Here is an 18,502-nt window from a genome sequence, read left to right as displayed (position 1 = left end):
TTCTATTAACAGACGATTTATTTCACAGCAGAGACGCGCAAGGGCCGCCTCCAGTCCCCCTTCCTTTTTCTGCACAGCCTCTGTTCGCGCACCTACCACATGGTTGGCTCACTGCCTATATACATTAATGACATCCCGTGCTCATGTGCCTCCTCACTCGCTTCCTTACTTTCCTCAGCTGTTTGTCATGCTCACTGCTCCCTTCTTCTTTACTCCACCGCTTCCAGCCTGTTATTGTTTACCTTGCTTCACGTCTTCCTGCTGGTGACTCCTGCCTTTTCATTTAGATTCTTCACACTCTTAATCCTCCGGGCATACTCTCCTTTTGAAGGTCGGCGCACCAATTATGTTATTACGAAACTTACAAACACCAAATTTTTGTATCGGCACCCGGCTTCAGATCAAATCTCTGCACAAGAACCTCATTGAGGCAACTGTCTTCACTGGAACTGGCTCAGGGGAGACTGTATTTATTCCTTGCATCCCTCTCATACCCTCTGACCTCCCATTCCAATTCAAACACCTCCAATTTCCAGTAAGCGTCTGCTTCGCTATGACAATAAATAAGTCACAGGGCTAGACTCTAAAAAAAAGGTCGTCATTGACTTGACACAAGATTGCTTCTCACATGGCCAACTGTACATTGCATGCTCAAGAGTAAGCTCAGCAGACAGCTTGGTCATTTTACAGCCTGAGGACAGAACTGCAAACGTCGTTTACCAAGAGATCCTTACATCCTAAAAATGTGCATTCCTCATACACAACATTTACAATCATAAATTAAACTCTTTACAATCATCAAATTCACTCTCAATACTAAAATAAGCCTACGACAATTACATTGACAATCATGATATGTTATTTTTAAAATAGTTCCTTTTCTTTTTCATAACTTCTTTAACACACTACTTTGAAACGTGGGTATTTTGCTAGTTATGTCCTTAAAAGTAAAAGTATAAACGTGGAAGAAGGGTGTATCTACTTTTTCACATGATTGTAATTTAGAGATTTTCTCCCTTTATATTCCAGTTGTATCAGATTCAGATATCCTACGTCTGGACTGAGATCTCTGCAGTATGCAAATCTGTCTTCTAAAGCTTTATCCTAACAGATTACAATATACTACATTTTCACCTCTTGTATTAATTGCTCCTTGACAGGATGATGTAAAATGTGCTGTACTTAATCATTTCCAGCATAGAACTGTCAGATTAAAGGAATATTCTCCACCGAAAAATGATTGTTCTATTATCTGTCTCTTATCGCATGTTATTTTTAGTGATGGCCAAGGAAAAATTCTAGTCTCATGTTTTTGTGGAGAATGGATATAACAAAATTTCTGATAAAATGGGCTTCAATGGAGACCCACTTTGGACAATAACAAACAATACCAAAACGTCTATGAAATCAAAAATGACGCGTGGTGCATAATTTACATGAAAGGTAGCCATTCTTATGCTATCAATATAAAGACCTTTTTGTCAAAGGCAAGCATCCCATCTGTCATCTACAGTACCTCTTTATCAACTTCTCTGCTGTCATGAGTTGAAAATTTGTTTTTGTACTTGATTGGATTCCATAATTACCATAACTGTTATATCTCAGCCGGGGTTCCTCCCATGTCTGGGGTTCAAATTCATGTTTTATGTCATCTTTGTTCATATTTGATTTTTTTACTATTACTATTGATTGTGTTTATTTCAGTTCCTCGGTGACGTGGGTGTATGTTGTGAGTGGACCCCCAAGAGTCAGGTCCACCTGCCAATCACTGCCAGGAACTGCTCTCTGCCTATAAATCCATTGATTTAATTTTCAAGCGCTTCATGCATTTTGAATGTACTTAGGAGTGGTGAGTTCTTGTGCTTTTTGTAAATTCTTTTTGCTCTGTGATTTTTCTGGATTTTTTTCAACCTTCTGCTCAGTGTTTTTAACCTTGTGAATCTGTATTGGGAGTTGTTTAATTTGATTGACTGGTTACAGTCAATTCTGTTTTACCTTTGTGCTCCATGGAGCTTCATTATTATTGGTGAATATTTTTTGTGCAGAATAAATTGTTTATTTTTTTTTTAAAGATTCTATGAGGCCCTTTCTGTTACTACTCTTGTTATTTGATGGGATTTCCCCCCTCTAGTGAACATTTTTGTAAGTTCTTTTGGGACTTACATACTTTTGGACTCCTAGTTCATGGCAATAACTTGGGTTGGAACCAAGAATGCTACCTCTTTGTATTTCCTGGTTTAGTGTGGTTTCTGAAAACAAATGTTTAATTCCATTAATAAACAGGATGGCTTGTTGAATAACTTAATTCATCAAAAGTGGAAGGTCTTGAAGAACTGGGGTTCATAAACATCACATCAGGGGCCTCATGAATAAATGGTGCGTACTCACAGAAATGTTGCGTATGAACGTTTCCACACTCAAATAGCGATGTATAAAACCTAAACTTCTCGTAAATCCATGCACATTTCCACGGTACCTCATACCTTGGCGTACGCAATTTCTCCGCTCGGTTTTGCAGACTGGCGGCACCCAGCGTCAAAGCAGTGCTACTGTTCCTGTGTGGTCACCCTTTCTTTCTTAGATCCACATTCCTGACGCGGTTTTATAAATACATTGAAACTAACTACATATTGTTTATAAGTGTAATGCATCTGATTGTAATTAACCTGCAGCAATATAATGGTCCAGGGAATAGCCGTAGTATTCCAAATACCATAACTGCTTTAGTGTTGTTACGCTCACTGCATCTTCTTCTTCTTTCAGCTGCTCCCGTTAAGGGTTGCCACTGCGGATCATCTTTTTCCATATTACTCTCACTGCACCACTCGGAGTATTTATATCACTGTATCTGAGTGGGGAATCACAGCAGCAATTGATCGGAAAGAGAATTACCAGTATACAGTTTCAAGTACACACTACCTCAACCATGGCAAAAAGCGTCAAAGCCTTTCCTGTACGGACCTCGTGTTTCAGAAACAGTTTCATCCCAAGAACTATAAACGCACTCAATCAGTCCATCAAGTGCTCCTTGTAGAACTGTTTGTACTTATAAGTACAATTACCTCACTGTAAACTTACACTACAGTTATAATATTGCACAACCTGTGCCACTTTATAAAGCGCGTATGATGACAATATCATTTTTAAGATGAAATGCAGCAAAATATGTTGCTTATAGTATACAGATAAAACTTTAACTTCATTTAAATAATCTGTATTGTTAATAATTAAACATGTGAGGACATGGTGCTGCAGCACTAGCTAGTTCACGGATAGCTCCTGCCTTGCGCTGTGTTATTGCTGGTGCTGATGCGACACTGGGAGGATAGACGGATAGAATAATTAAACATGTACTACGAAGATATTTCAATGTTCCTTAAAAGTTTTGAAGAATTGGTGTTCTAAGCTTACAGATGGCTTAACGTCTATTACAGAGCTGATTGTGTGGCGATTCTGTATTTGGAGAAAGAAAAGTAAGGACAGGAATTGGAGGTTGGTATGTTTGAAAGAGACAGTACTTCTGTAATAAATTATTTCATCGAAGGTCGCACATGGCGCAGCAAGCCTCTTGCGTGAGACATGAACAAGCACTGCGCCACCGTGTTCCCATGTTTAATAACATGCTTTCATTCCTATCATCATGAAAAAGATATCATGTATACATCTCAGTATTTTAATTATTCAGAGAGCTGTAAAATATCATGAATGTAATGGATTCTGTGTCCTGTCGGAGAAAGAGAAAGAACGGAAGCACGTAGTGATTCACACACATAGAGCACATAGAAGATCAAATACAGAACAAAGCATTTAACGTGCTACTTGAGAAACTAGTAAAATAAACGATTTTAAGATAAAGTTTATGATGTTCTACTTTAATGGCAAAATAAACTACGTGATTAAAGTGGAAATTTCGAGATTAAAGTTGACATTTTGTGCTTTTTTCCCACTGTGTGCCTATTTTTTTTGTCTGTACCCTAATAAGCTTTCATATGACACTCAGACGGTGGGCTACGACTCGCTTTTTCACGGTGACGTTGATATGTGATTTCTTTTTTATTTCGGGCACTGTGCGACTTTGTGAAGTTGAGCCTTCGAGTTTCTCCGACACTATGTCACTTGATCAACTTTCTTTTGTTGATTATACCACTGTTTAAACCAACAAATAATACGTTTTTCCTTTGCCTCCACTTGGTATTCGCTGAAATTCTTATATTTTCCTCTGTGCTTTTCCCATTGTCTTTTCACAGAAGGCTATTTATATTGATTTGCATATTCAAAGAGGTGTAATTCTGGGAGGAGTTGGGGCGGGACAGAAGGCGCGTGCACGTACGTTACTTTTCACGCTGATCGGGATTTATGTAGTGGAAGAACGTGAAAGTTTGTGTGCGCACAGATTCCTGCATCTGGATTTTTCTATGCGTACGCACAATCCCGCTTTTGTGCTTATGCCATGTTATAGTGTGAGTTCTACGCACGGCGTTATACATGAGGCCCCAGGTCTCTGTATTATTATAGGAGAAAGCATCAATGGCAGTATTCGATAATTTTAAAAAGGTCATTCAAAGCTGATTGATTCAACATTGACATAAAATTGCTACAAATCATGACACTGTATTGGGATCAAAGACTCAAATTGTAACTGTCTCATCATAAAGTGGACTTAAATAAATGTCTACCATCAATAAACAGTAAAAGTTACTAATGCCGCCCTCAAGTCATTCCTTTTCTAACATATTGTGAACAGCAACTCGGCATGCTATAAAAAAGATCACATTTCTTTTCATTTAGTGATGATATGCAGGTATACACTAATGGTCAAATGTTTTAGAACACCTCAGTTTAATGTCTTAATGTTTCATAAAATTAAGACATAGAACAAATAAACAATGGCAAATAAAAAAAAATAAGGCAAGGAATGATCAAGTGTACAAAATTTTACTCAGACTCTTGATTTATCAAAGTAGTTACCTGTTCCCACTCCAGCAGGATTGGTTAAGAGCTTCCTCCCAGCTGCTGATGCCATTGCAAAAGAACAATGACATTGAGTCGTATCTCTTAATTTTTGAACGTATGGCTATAAGGCACCATTGTGATCGCGCAGAGTGAGCAAACATATTGGCACCGTTCCTGAAGTTTGAAGTGCAAAGGTCCTATTATGACCTTGGGGATGAGAATGCCGCCAACTATGACATTCTAAAAGCTGATATCTTAAAAAAGTATTGCGTTTCCACAGACCAGCAGGCAAGGCTCTGCCATGAATGGAGGTTAGACCCAGAGCGGCCAACAAGTCCACAGGCATTTGATCTTTGGGGAAAAGCAGAATGCTGGCTAAGGCCAGATATCAATAACTCAAAACAATTAATAGAGCAAGTTGTCTGTGACCTACTGTTAAACGTCCTCCCCAAATCCCTCGCCCTGCCAGTCCACAGGCAAGCCTATAAGAATATGGATGCCTTAATCAATACAGTGGAGAGGCATAGATTAGAAAAGGTCCATGCGCCAATCCCAACAAGGGCAGCGATATGGAGTTGCCCAAAGGGGAAGTGCACAACTCTGTGCTGTTTCAAGTGTGGGAAGCCAAGGCATACCATCCCCAATTGCCTGCAACAAAGTGAGCTAACAGAGTGCAGTTGGATTAGAGGAGTTGTTCCATTGCTAACCCTTTATCTTTTCCCTTATCAAAAGTGGTGGTGGTGATTGGGCATAGGATTACTGCACTCATCGATACTGGCAGCAACATCTCTGTTGTCGCTCACCATTATGTGTTACTGCAACAATGGCTTAAGGGAAAGACCAGTCTGACCTGTATTCACAGTGAAGTGGGGCGGTATCAGTCCTCTAGCCGTGTGATCAGCCATGAAGACTCTGTAAGGGCTGTACAGGTAATGGAGCTGTGAAATTCAAGCTTTCTTGTCATACTTGTCAGAGATTGGTCTAAGATTAAAAGCGATATGACACAAAACCTTCCTGTTAAATCTTTGGAGCTAGTAATGGACAGAGATAATTTGCCTCAAACCATCTCCACGCCATATACACTGCTGGCAAGAAAAAGGCACGTGGCTACCCAGTGTGGCATAGCAGACGTTACAAAGATGACTCTGGAACCTATGTAGCCTGGGCCATCAAAGTTGTGGTGTGATGCTCCACCCACTGAGGTCAGCTCAGACCCCCTTACCACAAAGTTCAGTCAAATCCAGCCGTCCTTTAAATGGGAGCAGTGGAATGATGATTCCTTTAATTTGCCAAAAATGTAGTAGTCTCAGTGAATGGTCAACGCACCTTAAATCCCATGCCATCAAGACCCCACTTTGTTATTAACAATGATTTATCATATTGGATAGCTGAGCATGAGGGGGAGATGAGTTAATTGTTGTTGGTGCCATGGACCTTCCAGCAGCAGGTCTGTGAGCTGGCACATACTGATCTTCTAGGCACCTATCTAGGAACCGACAAAACGTTAGAGAGGATTAAGTTCTAATTTAAGTGGCTAGGAATCTATCAGGAGATCTGATGTTTCTGCACTTCTTGTCCAGAGTGTCAATTACATCAGATTCGTAAGAATCTGATTTGTTCCCCTTTCCCTAATTGACGTCCCATTTGAATGTATAGGGGTTCATGTTGTAGAACCCCTTGATCCCTCAGCGCGAGGGCATAAATAAATTCTCATCCTTGTAGATATTGTGTACCGCTATCCTGAGGCTATCACCTTGAGAGTTGCCAAATCAAAGGAATCACACAAGAACTTGTAGAGGTCAGACTTAACAGACCAAGGGATGCCTTTTCCATCAGAGACATTCAGGGAAGCTGCCAAGCTGCTCAAAATCAAACTTTTAAAGACCACTGTATACCACCTTCATAATGGCAGTCTTGTTGAGAGGTTTAATCAGACTCTAAAGCCTATGTTTCCTAAGGTGATCAGCGAGAATAGGAGGAACTGGGATCAGCTCCTCCCATTTGTACTTTTTGCCTACAGGGAGGTGCCTCAAGCCTCATCAGGCTTCTCCTCTTTTGAATTACTATTTGGGAGTCAACCCCAAGGAATACTGGACATTCTAAAAGAAGGATGGGAGGAGAAGGCCCTCCGTTCTACTAACATTCTGGAGTATATTTCACAGTTAAATGATAGATTCTCCAAAATTAGACCTATCCTAAAAGAAAATATGGAAAAGGAACAAGCAATGTAGGCCTGATGTTACAATCATGGGAATTCCGCCCTAGAGACTGTGTCATGGAACTTGTTACTACCTTACACTCTAAATCAATGGCTCATTGGCAGGGCCCATACGAAGTTAATGAGTGAAAATCATCGACAGGGTGAACAGATTTATCATGTCAACTTGCTGATACCATGGAGGCTCCAACAGAAACAGGAACTAAAAGAAGTAGTCCTGCTTGTCCCTGAGGTAGTGAGGGAGAAACCAAGTCAGACCTAACTGATTGAGCATGATATTATAACAGACCCCGGGGTAATTGTCTGGGAGCAGCCTTACCGCCTCCTGGAAACAAAACATGATGAAGTGGAGCTTGAGATCAAATGTATGTTGGAACTACGTGTAACTCAGGAAAGTCATAGTTCCTGGTCCAGCCCCATTGTATTGGTCCCTACGCATGACGGAAGTTGGAGGTTCTGCAATGACTTCCTTCACCTTAATGAAATCTCACAATTCGATACTTATTGACAACTTCCTCGAGTGACTCATGAATGGGAACTTGACCATTCTTGACATGACAAAGGGGTACTGGCATTTTCCTTTAATGGATTCTGTGAAGGCTAAGACAGCATTTAGCACCCTTAGTGGACACTGGCAATATTGTGTTCTTCCATTTGGATTGCACTGGGCACCTGCCACCTTCCAAAGCCTGGTGGATAAAGTGCTGCAGCCCTATAATTCCTATAATGCCATCTACTTGGATGTCGTAGTCATCTATTCCAACACATGTACAAAACACCTAGAGCTGGTTCAGGCTGTGCTCTAAGCACTTGTAAAAGTTGGACTTCAAATCAATCCTAAGAAATGTTTGGATTGATCGAGCTGAAATATTTGGGCTACCTTGTGGATGGAGGGTCAGTCAAGCCACAATGTTGCAAAGTAGATGCCAAAGTAGATTGGCAGGTCCAAGCCTTTCTTGGTATGGCCAGGTGCTACCGCTAGTTTGTACCATTGTTGTCCAAGAGAGTGTCATCCTTGACGGATTTAACAAAGAAGTGGGCCCCTAACAACGAGTTATAGAACAGTAAAGCAGACACTGCATTTTGTGACAAGAACCAGGCCCTTAATTCAGCACCTATTTTAATGTCTCCTAATTTCTCTCTGCCTTTTATCCTCCAGACTGACGCTTTAGACACAGGAATGGGTGCTGTGTTGAGCCAAAGAGTTGACAGTGTTGAACTCTCCGTCATGTTCCTGAGCCAGAAACTGCTGGACAGGGAAACCAGGTATGTGGTGGTGGAATGGGAAGTCTTGGCAATCAAATGGGCAGTAACACAACTGAGGTACTACCTCTTGGGCAGTGAGTTTACCCCTATCACTGATCATGCCGCTTTACAGTGGATGGCAGTTTTTAAAACATGTGAGGTTTTATTTTAATGTAGCATCATCAATTCATTCCACAGTTAGTGTCATATGTACACAGCACAATTAAATCCTTATGCTCATGTTTGACCAACACAGAATTTGCACATTGCTCTCTTGCTGCCTGAAGGGAATTATAGTCCCAGTATCAGTGCTGGTTTTTAGGTTGCTTCCTACCATTACAACCGCTCTGCCCAATATTCTATATAGCCGATACTGTAAGTTGGACTAATGGCAACTCACATGTACAATGTTTTGAAAATTAGTTAATCAATTTCTGTGTGACTGGCGGACAAATAAACAAACAAAGAAAAAACAGATTACAATTTTATTTATGTAGGTAAGCCACATTTGGAAAATGCTCTTGTGCATAAGGGTGGAGTGCATTCAAATGAGACAGAAGGAACTCCGAGTCCAGCTCAGGGCGGCGAAGGAGCAGTACAGGAGAAAGCTGGAGCAGAAGTTGCAGAATAACAGCATGAAGGAAGTGTGGGATGGGATGAAGATCATCACTGGCTGCAGCTCGAAGCGGGGTACCACCATCGAGAGAGACGTGAAGAGAGCAAACCAAATGAACAACTTCTTTAACAGGTTTGACCACCCTAACCCACTCTCACTCTCACCTTGGAGTACTGCATCCTCCACAAATCCTTCTGCTGATACCAGCATAGGAGAGACATCCCCACCCATAATTACAACAGCGCAAGTGAGCAGAGAGCTGAGGAGACTTCGTGCCAGCAAAGCAGCGGGTGCAGATGGAGTATCGCCACGACTGCTGAAGGTCTGTGCATTGGAGCTGGGGGGTCCTCTACAGCGCATCTTCAACCTGAGCCTGGAACAGGGGAGAGTCCCGAGGCTTTGGAAAACATCTTGCATCACCCCAGTCCCAAAGGTATCACGTCCTAGTGAGCTGAATGACTTCCGGCCTGTTGCTCTGACATCACATGTGATGAAGACCATGGAGAGGCTGCTGCTTCACCACCTGAGACCACAGGTTCAACACGCCCTCGACCCTCTGCAGTTTGCATATCAGGAGAAGGTGGGAGCGGAGGATGCCATCATCTATATGCTACATCGATCCCTCTCCCACTTGGACAGAGGCAGTGGTGCTGTAAGAATTATGTTTCTAGACTTCTCTAGCGCCTTCAACACAATCCAACCTCTGCTCCTTAGGGACAAGCTGACAGAGATGGGAGTAGATTCATACCTGGTGGCATGGATCGTGGACTATCTTAAAGACAGACCTCAGTATGTGCATCTCGGGAACTGCACGTTTGACATTGTGGTCAGCAACACAGGAGTGCCACAAGGGACTGTACTTTCTCCAGTCCTGTTCAGCCTATATACATCGGACTTCCAATACAACTCGGAGTCCTGCCACGTGCAAAAGTTCGCTGATGACACTGCTATCGTGGGCTGCATCAGAAGTGGGCAGGAGGAGGAGAATAGGGACCTAATCAATGACTTTGTTAAATGGTGCGACTCAAACCACCTACACCTGAACACCAGCAAAACCAAGGAGCTGGTGGTGGATTTTAGGAGGCCCAGACTCCTCATGGACCCCGTGATCATCAGAGGTGACTGTGTGCGGATGGTGCAGACCTATAAATACCTGGGAGTGCAGATGGATGATAAATTGGACTGGACTGCCAATACTGATGCTCTTTGTAAGAAAGGACAGAGCCGGTTATACTTCCTTAGAAGGCTGGCGTCCTTCAACATCTGCAATAAGATGTTGCAGATGTTCTATCAGACGGTTGTGGCGAGCGCCCTCTTCTACGCGGTGGTGTGCTGGGGAGGCAGCATTAAGAAGAAAGACGCCTTACGCCTGGACAAACTGGTGAGGAAGGCAGGCTCTATTGTTGGCATGGAGCTGGACAGCTTGACATCCGTGGCAGAGCGACGGGCTCTCAGCAGGCTCCTATCAATTATGGAAAATCCACTGCATCCACTAAACAGTATCATCTCTAGACAGAAGAGCAGCTTCAGCGACAGACTGCTGTCAATGTCCTGCTCCACTGACAGACTGAGGAGATTGTTTATCCCCCAAACTATGCGACTCTTCAATTCCACCCGGGGGGGTAAACGTTAACATCATACAAAGTTATTGTCTGTTTTTACCTGCAATATTATCACTCTTTAATTTAATATTGTTTTTTGTATCAGTATGCTGCTGCTGGAGTATGTGAATTTCCCCTTGGGATTAATAAAGTTATCTATCTATCTATCTATCTATCTATCTATCTATCTATCTATCTATCTATCTATCTATCTATCTATCTATCTATCTATCTATCTATCTATCTATCTATCTATCTATCTATCTATCTATCTATCTATCTATCTATCTATCTATCTATCTATCTATCTATCTATCTATTTTTCATTTGAATTGAAGATCTACCTTGCCCTGCATTCAGTAGTCAGAAGTCCTGCCCAGTAATAGTTCACTCGTTGGCTCGCATGGTGCTTTACTTGATATCAGCATTGTAGAACACATTCTGAGAGAGTTGGACAATTAGATATTAAAAGTTAAAGAAAAGTGAAGATAAACATTATCAGGTGGAAAGTGAGTCTTGTACATGTGCGTATACACAGTAAGATGTTTCAACAATCAAAAGACCAATTGATTGGAGGACTTTCACAAACCACTCTTGAAAAACCTGAAAGTATCGAACAGTTGTGAGCATAAACATAATGACCATGTGAAGGTTGTCTACATCTCAAAACCTCAATTGTATCAGAGCACGCTTCACTGATTATTTAACAATACTTTAGCCAAAGTACATGTGTACATATCACTGGATAATGCTATTTTTTCCTTGATGTTTTGAAATTGTTTGCTGTCATTCAATGTGAGTCCCAATTTGATACCTAATCTATCAGACATTTTGTTCTCTCCACTCTCAATTAGCCATCAAAACAAACAATGTGGATTAAATAAAAGATAAAAAATAATTATTTTTGGGTGGAGTATTCCCGTAAGCAAGTGATTGTCACTTTTTCTTTAGGCTGTAACACATTTACAGTAATTGCACATGGCGTGATTCTCTTCTGCATATTCATCTCAGGGATTCAAGGTCAAATGACTGCAAAGTCCTCAGAGAACCTTAAAGACACATGCTGTAGTCCCAGAAGTGTGACTTGAACCCAGTTCTCTGTCTGAATTGCCAAAATCTAAAACCCTCCGAATAGTGTAGTGTGTAAGTTTCAACAGAAAGAAAACATATTCTTGTTTCTAGATTGCATGTCAATCACTTCATAATTTCTGCAACCATTCTCTAAGGAAAAAGGGACTTATGGCTGAAAAGATTCAACATGAATAACACTACCGTTTACTCTCTAACTTCCAATAAAATGATAAGATTTAAGGTGTGACCCCAAGTCTCTGTTTAGAGCATATGTTCAACTTCAAATGTAATAAAAGGCACTTTTTACCTATGGATTCGGTGATGACGACATTGTTGCTGTCATTAATGGTTACTGCAGGGTGCTTTGGTCTAGTGGAGATTGTTGTAGGAACTGAAAAGAGAAGAGAATTTCAGCATTAGTTATAATGGTAGTGCACTGCAGTCTAACATTGGCAGTTTGGCCTAATGTCTGCTGAGATGGAACATAAAGCACAAGGTGTCCAGTTCAATATGAAGTTCTAATCATTTGGTATCGTGTCATTTACTCCAATTACAGAAACGTGTAAGTAGCAAAATGGATGAGTAGAATGGTTTGAGATTGTGGTCACCATGAAAGGGGCTACACATCACAGTATATATAAAGAGCTTTAGAAACAATTACTTTTTTAATATGGTTGGATTCTCAAACCTTCTGTGGCTAAGTTACCCAGGCACTCTGAGACTGATAAGATGTACTGTATATTTTATACAGTCAGACAAATAGTCTCGTGGGTGAGTCTCAAAAGAGAATACACGTCTAGGAAAAATCTGTTACAAAGTATTTAGTGAATACAGTGATCCCTCGCTATATCGCGCTTCGCCTTTCGCGGCTTCACTCCATCGCGGATTTTATATGTAAGCATATTTAAATATATATCGCGGATTTTTCGCTGCTTCGCGGGTTTCTGCGGACAATAGGTCTTTTAATTTCTGGTACATGCTTCCTCAGTTGGTTTGCCCAGTTGATTTCATACAAGGGACGCTATTGGCAGATGGCTGAGAAGCTATCCAGCTTACTTTCTCTCTCTCTCTCTCTCTCACTCTCTTGCGCTGACTAGGGGGGTGTGAGCAGGGGGGCTGTGTGCAGCTGCTTCCTGAAAGGACATGCTGCACGGAGCTTCGCATACTTAAAAGCTCAAAGGGCACGTATTGATTTTTTATCTCTCTCTCTATCTCTCTCTAACTCTCTCTCTGCTCCTGACAGAGGGGGTGTGAGCTGCCGCCTTCAACAGCTTTGTACCGGCGGTGCTTCGCATATTTAAAAGCCAAAAAGCCCTATTGATTTTTTTTTTTGACTGCTTGCTTTGCACTCCTTTGAAAAGGAAGATATGTTTGCATTCTTTTAATTGTGAGACAGAACTGTCATCTCTGTCTTGTCATGGAGCACAGTTTAAACTTTTGAAAAAGAGACAAATGTTTGTTTGCAGTGTTTGAATAACGTTCCTGTCTCTCTACAACCTCCTGTGTTTCTGCGCAAATCTGTGACCCAAGCATGACATTCTAAAAATAACCATATAAACATATGGTTTCTACTTCGCGGATTTTCCTACTTCGCGGGTGGCTCTGGAACGCAACCCCCGCAATGGAGGAGGGATTACTGTAGCCGCAAAATCATATGCTGCAAATGCCATACACACAGGCCATCTTCCTAAAACACCCACCCCCAGTTTTTCCAGTCCGTGTGTTTTTAAACTGCTGCCGGGGTTTCAGTAAGAGAGCAAAAGATAACAAACAAAAAACCTGACACTAAGAAAATAAAAAGCTAAATTTATTGTTATCCATTTAGGATCAGTACCACAATGTAGCTTAAAGGGAGATTAAAAATTAATTTGCATGTTGTAATGAGCACTGTAACAGTGGAGACAGATAGACAGACACACACGTTATGTTTGCAATATTTTACAGCAGCATGTGCTTGTTTGCCGTAAAGTGTTTGGGGTTAGATGGAGAGTTTTGGAGGTAATAGGGATTCCAGAACTAACACCTTTCTGAGACAAACTGCACCTGTCCGGAGTCTTATTGTATGCAACATTTTGGTGACAGGAATGGCTGAATTTTCACTTTCGCCACCTCCTCTCTTTCTTGCCGAGCCTGGACAGGGGTCTCCAACCTTTTTTTCCCCTGAGAGCTACAAAATTTTACAAAATGAAAATGGCCGAGAGCTACTCATGTTTTCTAACGTTTATTCTCATAGCTAATTTCAACCCATAACAAACTGAATAAGCTTGTTTTGCCTGAATATTTACAAAATGTTGGGGTCCACAACTCGCATTTTGCATTAAAACATCACAAAAAATATTTAGTTTCACCTGCAGGTGCATTTTGTATGTCTGTATGCATTTTCTAGTGTATATCACACTGTTGAATTAAAACATGAATGCTGTCAAAACAAAACAAAATGCAATTACAAATACACAGATATGACTTATTCATTTGTCATTTTGTTACATCTCACTGTTATATTCACATGTCCAGTTGCATGTGTGATGTGTTTTTTAGTTAGTCAGATGACTGGCACTGCATGGAGTCAACAAGAGAGGCAGGTGTATGGTGGAGTGGAGCCACTTAGGTTCACTCTTATGGAGTCCTTTAAATGTTCGTCTGTCAGTCTTGTTCTGAACTTTGATTTCATGACATTCATGGCAGAAAAGGCAAACTCACAGAGGTATGTAGACCCAAATAAAGCAGACATTTTCAGAGCTGCTTGGTGAAGATTCTGGGTCTACTAAGCTCCAGAAATGCTGAGAATGGTGTTGAGACTTTAACTGCACATTATTTTGAAGGTTTGCTAATATATAATATATAAAATTCAATGTCTGTCTGTCTGTATGTCTATCCACTTTCCACAAGAGAACTACTTAATGGATTTAGATCGGGTTTTCTTCTATAATCTGCTTGAACATTCCGGTTGATTTTGCGACTTCTCTCATTTCACTATGTATCATAGTTCGCTTGCAGTACCGATTTATTTGTGCAATTCCGAGATCCACGCAATGGGCCAAGGGGAGGGGCCTTCCTCACTCATTCGCCGGCTTCGTGGCGTGTTCCTTAACTATTATTATTAACTCCGCTTAGCTAGTGAACAAGAGAACAATTGAATTCAACTTTGTTTGATATTTAAAATAAAGTGTTACTTAGGTCTTGATGAGTTTGAGTTTGGATATTCTCTTAAATGTATGCCACATTGAAAAGATTATGGATTGTGATTTTGTGTTAAAAGGATCGTGATATGATTTTTTGGAAAGATCACCCAGCCCTAATTTGACTAATCAAGTTTTCAAATTTATGTAGGATTCATTAACCCTTTGGTGAGCTACTTGGAAAGGGGTTGCGAGCTAACGGTAGCTCGCGAGCGACGTGTTGGAGACCCCTGCTCTAGGACCTTGGACCTGCTGGCTGGAGTCTTTTGAAACTTACCTCCTGGTTCTTGATTTGGATTTTGCACTTTAAACATAGTTAATTGAAAATGTAAGTAATGCGAGCAAGAGAGCCTTGCTTCTACACTGTCTAGGAATGGCAGGATAGCGCGTGTTTAACACTTTGGGAAAAGGCAGCCATATAATCCACTGCTGTGACCTTCTTCTCCTGCTCACAAAGTGTTATCCTCCGCGGAATCCTGTTTCATAAATGGAGACAGCAGGCAGGCGAGTCGGTTCACTATGTGGCTAACTTAATGGATTTAGCCAGATTATGCAAGTTCAGAGAAATATAAGATGAATTTATTAGGGATCAACTGGCAGAGCACACTAACAATGCATAAGTCCACAAAAAGCTCTAGCTAGTATTGGATGATTTAACCCTATCTGTGCTATCCATTGCATTTCAGATCGAGTCAGCTTCCTCAACAGTGACAGGAGACACGGCTCAAGCACTGCAGTGCACAGAGGACTCAGACAACTACAATGAGAATCCCAGCGTGCAGCTTATGTGACAGCTTCCTCCAAGATCCCCAACAGTTTTGAGGAAATTGGGGCTCTAAATCATATGCTACAAGAGAGCAGAGCGTCCCAGCCCTTGGTCAGATACTCCAGAGCTGCAAAAAAGCCAAATCATTTCGCAAACGTTTCTCATTCTGTTCCGGCATCGTCAAAGCCTGTGACAATTCATAATGTGACATTCATGCGTACCTCTTTTAAGACTTGTATAGTGGAACTAGACAATGTATGCCTCCTGCTTTAGTTAGATACTGGGGCAACAGTGTCTCTGTTAAATCTAAAGATTAAGAAGCAGTTTTTCCCAGATCTCCAGCTATCTGCTCTAGTCACCACTCTCTGTGGCTATGCCAGCTCTAAGATTGACATTGTGGGTTCTGTTGAGCTATCAGTATGCTATGGTTCTAAGTTTCATCCTAAATTCACATTTCATGTCTCCTTCCATGGTGCCAACCTCTTAGGCCTGGAACCCTTCAACAGCCTTGGTTTTACCCTTGTTGAGACTAGAGGATCTAATATCTGTTCCCCTTGACAACAGAAGTGGCAATCACTTTTAAATGAAGTTGACTGTCTCTTCCTTTCATCACCAGCCTTTGCTAGATCCCACTGTGTGTCCTGTCATCTAGCCACAATATGCTGCATGCCACTGGCTTTCTGTGAGCTGCAATGCCTCCTAGAGGTTGGAATTATAGAACCTATTAATGCTACCCCATGGATTTCCAATTTGGCTGTTGCAAAAAAAAAGGGGAACTACAAATCTGTGTTGATCTAAGGGCACTAAACAAGGCAGCCATTCCTGACAAATACCCTTTGCCAACATCAGAGGAGCTAACTACACAATTGTATGGATCTTCTATCTTTACAAAGTTAGATCTCCGTCAGGGATATCTGCAGGCGCCACTCGACCTCAGCAGTCGAGACCTGACTGAATTTGTCACTCACATCGGGGTTTTGCGATATACTAGGATGTCATTTGGACTTAGTTCAGGTCCGAGTTGCTTTCAAAAAATAACGTCGACCATCTTGGCAGGGATTCCAGGGGTTTGTCATTTACCTTGATGATATAATTGTGCATGGTCCCACATTCTCTACCCATGATAAGCATCTCAATAGAGTGTTTTCAGCACTGGCCAGGCATAATCTTACTCTTAATGGTGATAAATGTGTGTTTCTGCACCTTCAGTTGAGTTTGTGGGTTTCTGACTATCTGTAGATAGTTGAACCCCACTCCAGTCTAACACAGAAGCGGGCATTTCAGAGAATTCCAAAGCCCACATCAGTAGCACAGGTTACTTCTTTTTTGGCTATGACTGCATACTATCTATATTTCCTGTCAAAATACTCCTAAACCGGTTGCATTTGCTTCTAGAGCTCTTAAACCAGGTGAACAGAAATACTGTCAGTGAGTGAGAGGTACTGGCATGTATCTGGGCTTGTGAATGGTGGCACATGTATCTATATGGTCGTACACTTACTCTAAAAACTGACCACAAAGCTCTTACTGCACTGCTTGCTACAACTGGTTCTGGCCACCGGCCACAAAGACTGCTCCGCTGGTCTGACTGTCTCCAGCAGTACAATTTAAAACTCCAGTATACTCCTGGGCACCACAATGTGGTGGCTGACCGACTGTCTCTGTTTTCAGCTCCTCCAGTCATAACTCCCTGCCGTGATTCTGCTGAACCTGAATTTGTTTGTCTTCTTCAACCACCTCTACAAGCCTTGGTGTCACTCCAGGAGCTGCTTGCATGCCTCAGAGCAAGATCATATGCTCACTTAACTTGGCCCACTCAAGTACTGGCTGCGATAATATCATTCCATTGTTTCAAGGATGAATTTACTTGCTGCAGTTCCAGCTGCATTGCTCATGGTCTCTGTACTCTAGTACGAAGGTCTCTTCAAGCACATGTCCTGGCTATGGCACATGAAGGCCATTTGGGTATTGTCTGTGTTAAGCAATGATGTCACAACCTTGTGTGGTGGCCAGGGATTGATGCTGATATTGAAGATCTGGTCAAAGAATGCCCTGCATGCCTTGTTAGTGGTAAAATGGGTCATCCACCTATACCCCCTTGCAGCCAGTTCAGTGCCTTGTTAAGTCTACAGCTAGACATCTGTGGCAAGTTGCATGGTGTTCCACATCATCAGCATTCTCTTATTACTAGGGGGCTCCGCCCCCTGCTCGCTTCGCTCGCCAACCCCTGGTGTTGGGAATGAGAAAGAGCGTGACGTATGAATGAGATATAGAATAGTGTGAAGGTGTAGATGATGCAAATAGAAAGCAAACAATAAAGTGTGTGGCACAGTGTAAAGGTTTATTGGAAAATTTCTTTGTACACGCCGTTTAAGTGTAAAAGGTAATTCCAGGTCAGAACTTGTAAGGTCAATGAAGATGGTCATTATCGTGATCAGAGTCAACTTTGTCAGAGCTTAGAAAGAGTTGTGTCTCTCCAGGAAGTAATGCAATGACTTGGGTATTTATGTTTTCCACATTAATATTTTTTGGACATAATATAGTGCGTTGTGTTAAAAGGGGCATTTGGTCTAATGAGATTGCTGTTTCAAATCTGTCTGTAACTAAGTCGGCGCAGATAAAGGCTTGAGGAATTGTAATAATATCTGGGTGAAGTCTATCTGTATTGGTGAGTGTACCATGTCCCAGTTGTAATAACCAATTGTTATGATCTGGATGTGGACATCGCATGTTTTGTACTAACTGTATCTTTTGAAAGCAATGCCAATTGTCTGCGTATTTTAAGGTGCACTGAACAATAGCTGAGCGCATGGAATGTGGAACAATAGCTAAGCACTGTCTAAAATCTCCTCC

The 18,502-nt window shown here is 41.6% G+C and overlaps 1 protein-coding gene across 3 annotated transcripts in view; it reads right to left on the bottom strand.

The window, feature by feature from the left end:
* Positions 1-18,502, bottom strand: part of layna (layilin a) — a 99,084-nt gene that overhangs the window by 27,677 nt on the left and 52,905 nt on the right. For all 3 annotated transcript variants that reach the window (XM_028810260.2, XM_028810261.2, XM_028810259.2), the window contains one exon: positions 12,012-12,095. In XM_028810260.2, the coding sequence (XP_028666093.2) occupies positions 12,012-12,095 (84 nt within the window). The remainder of the gene's footprint in view (positions 1-12,011; positions 12,096-18,502) is intronic.

This window comes from Erpetoichthys calabaricus, chromosome 9 (assembly GCF_900747795.2).
Source record: "Erpetoichthys calabaricus chromosome 9, fErpCal1.3, whole genome shotgun sequence".
Lineage (NCBI taxonomy): Eukaryota > Metazoa > Chordata > Cladistia > Polypteriformes > Polypteridae > Erpetoichthys > Erpetoichthys calabaricus.
Note: the sequence above shows the minus strand (reverse complement) of the source record. Positions and strands in the feature narration are given on the sequence as shown.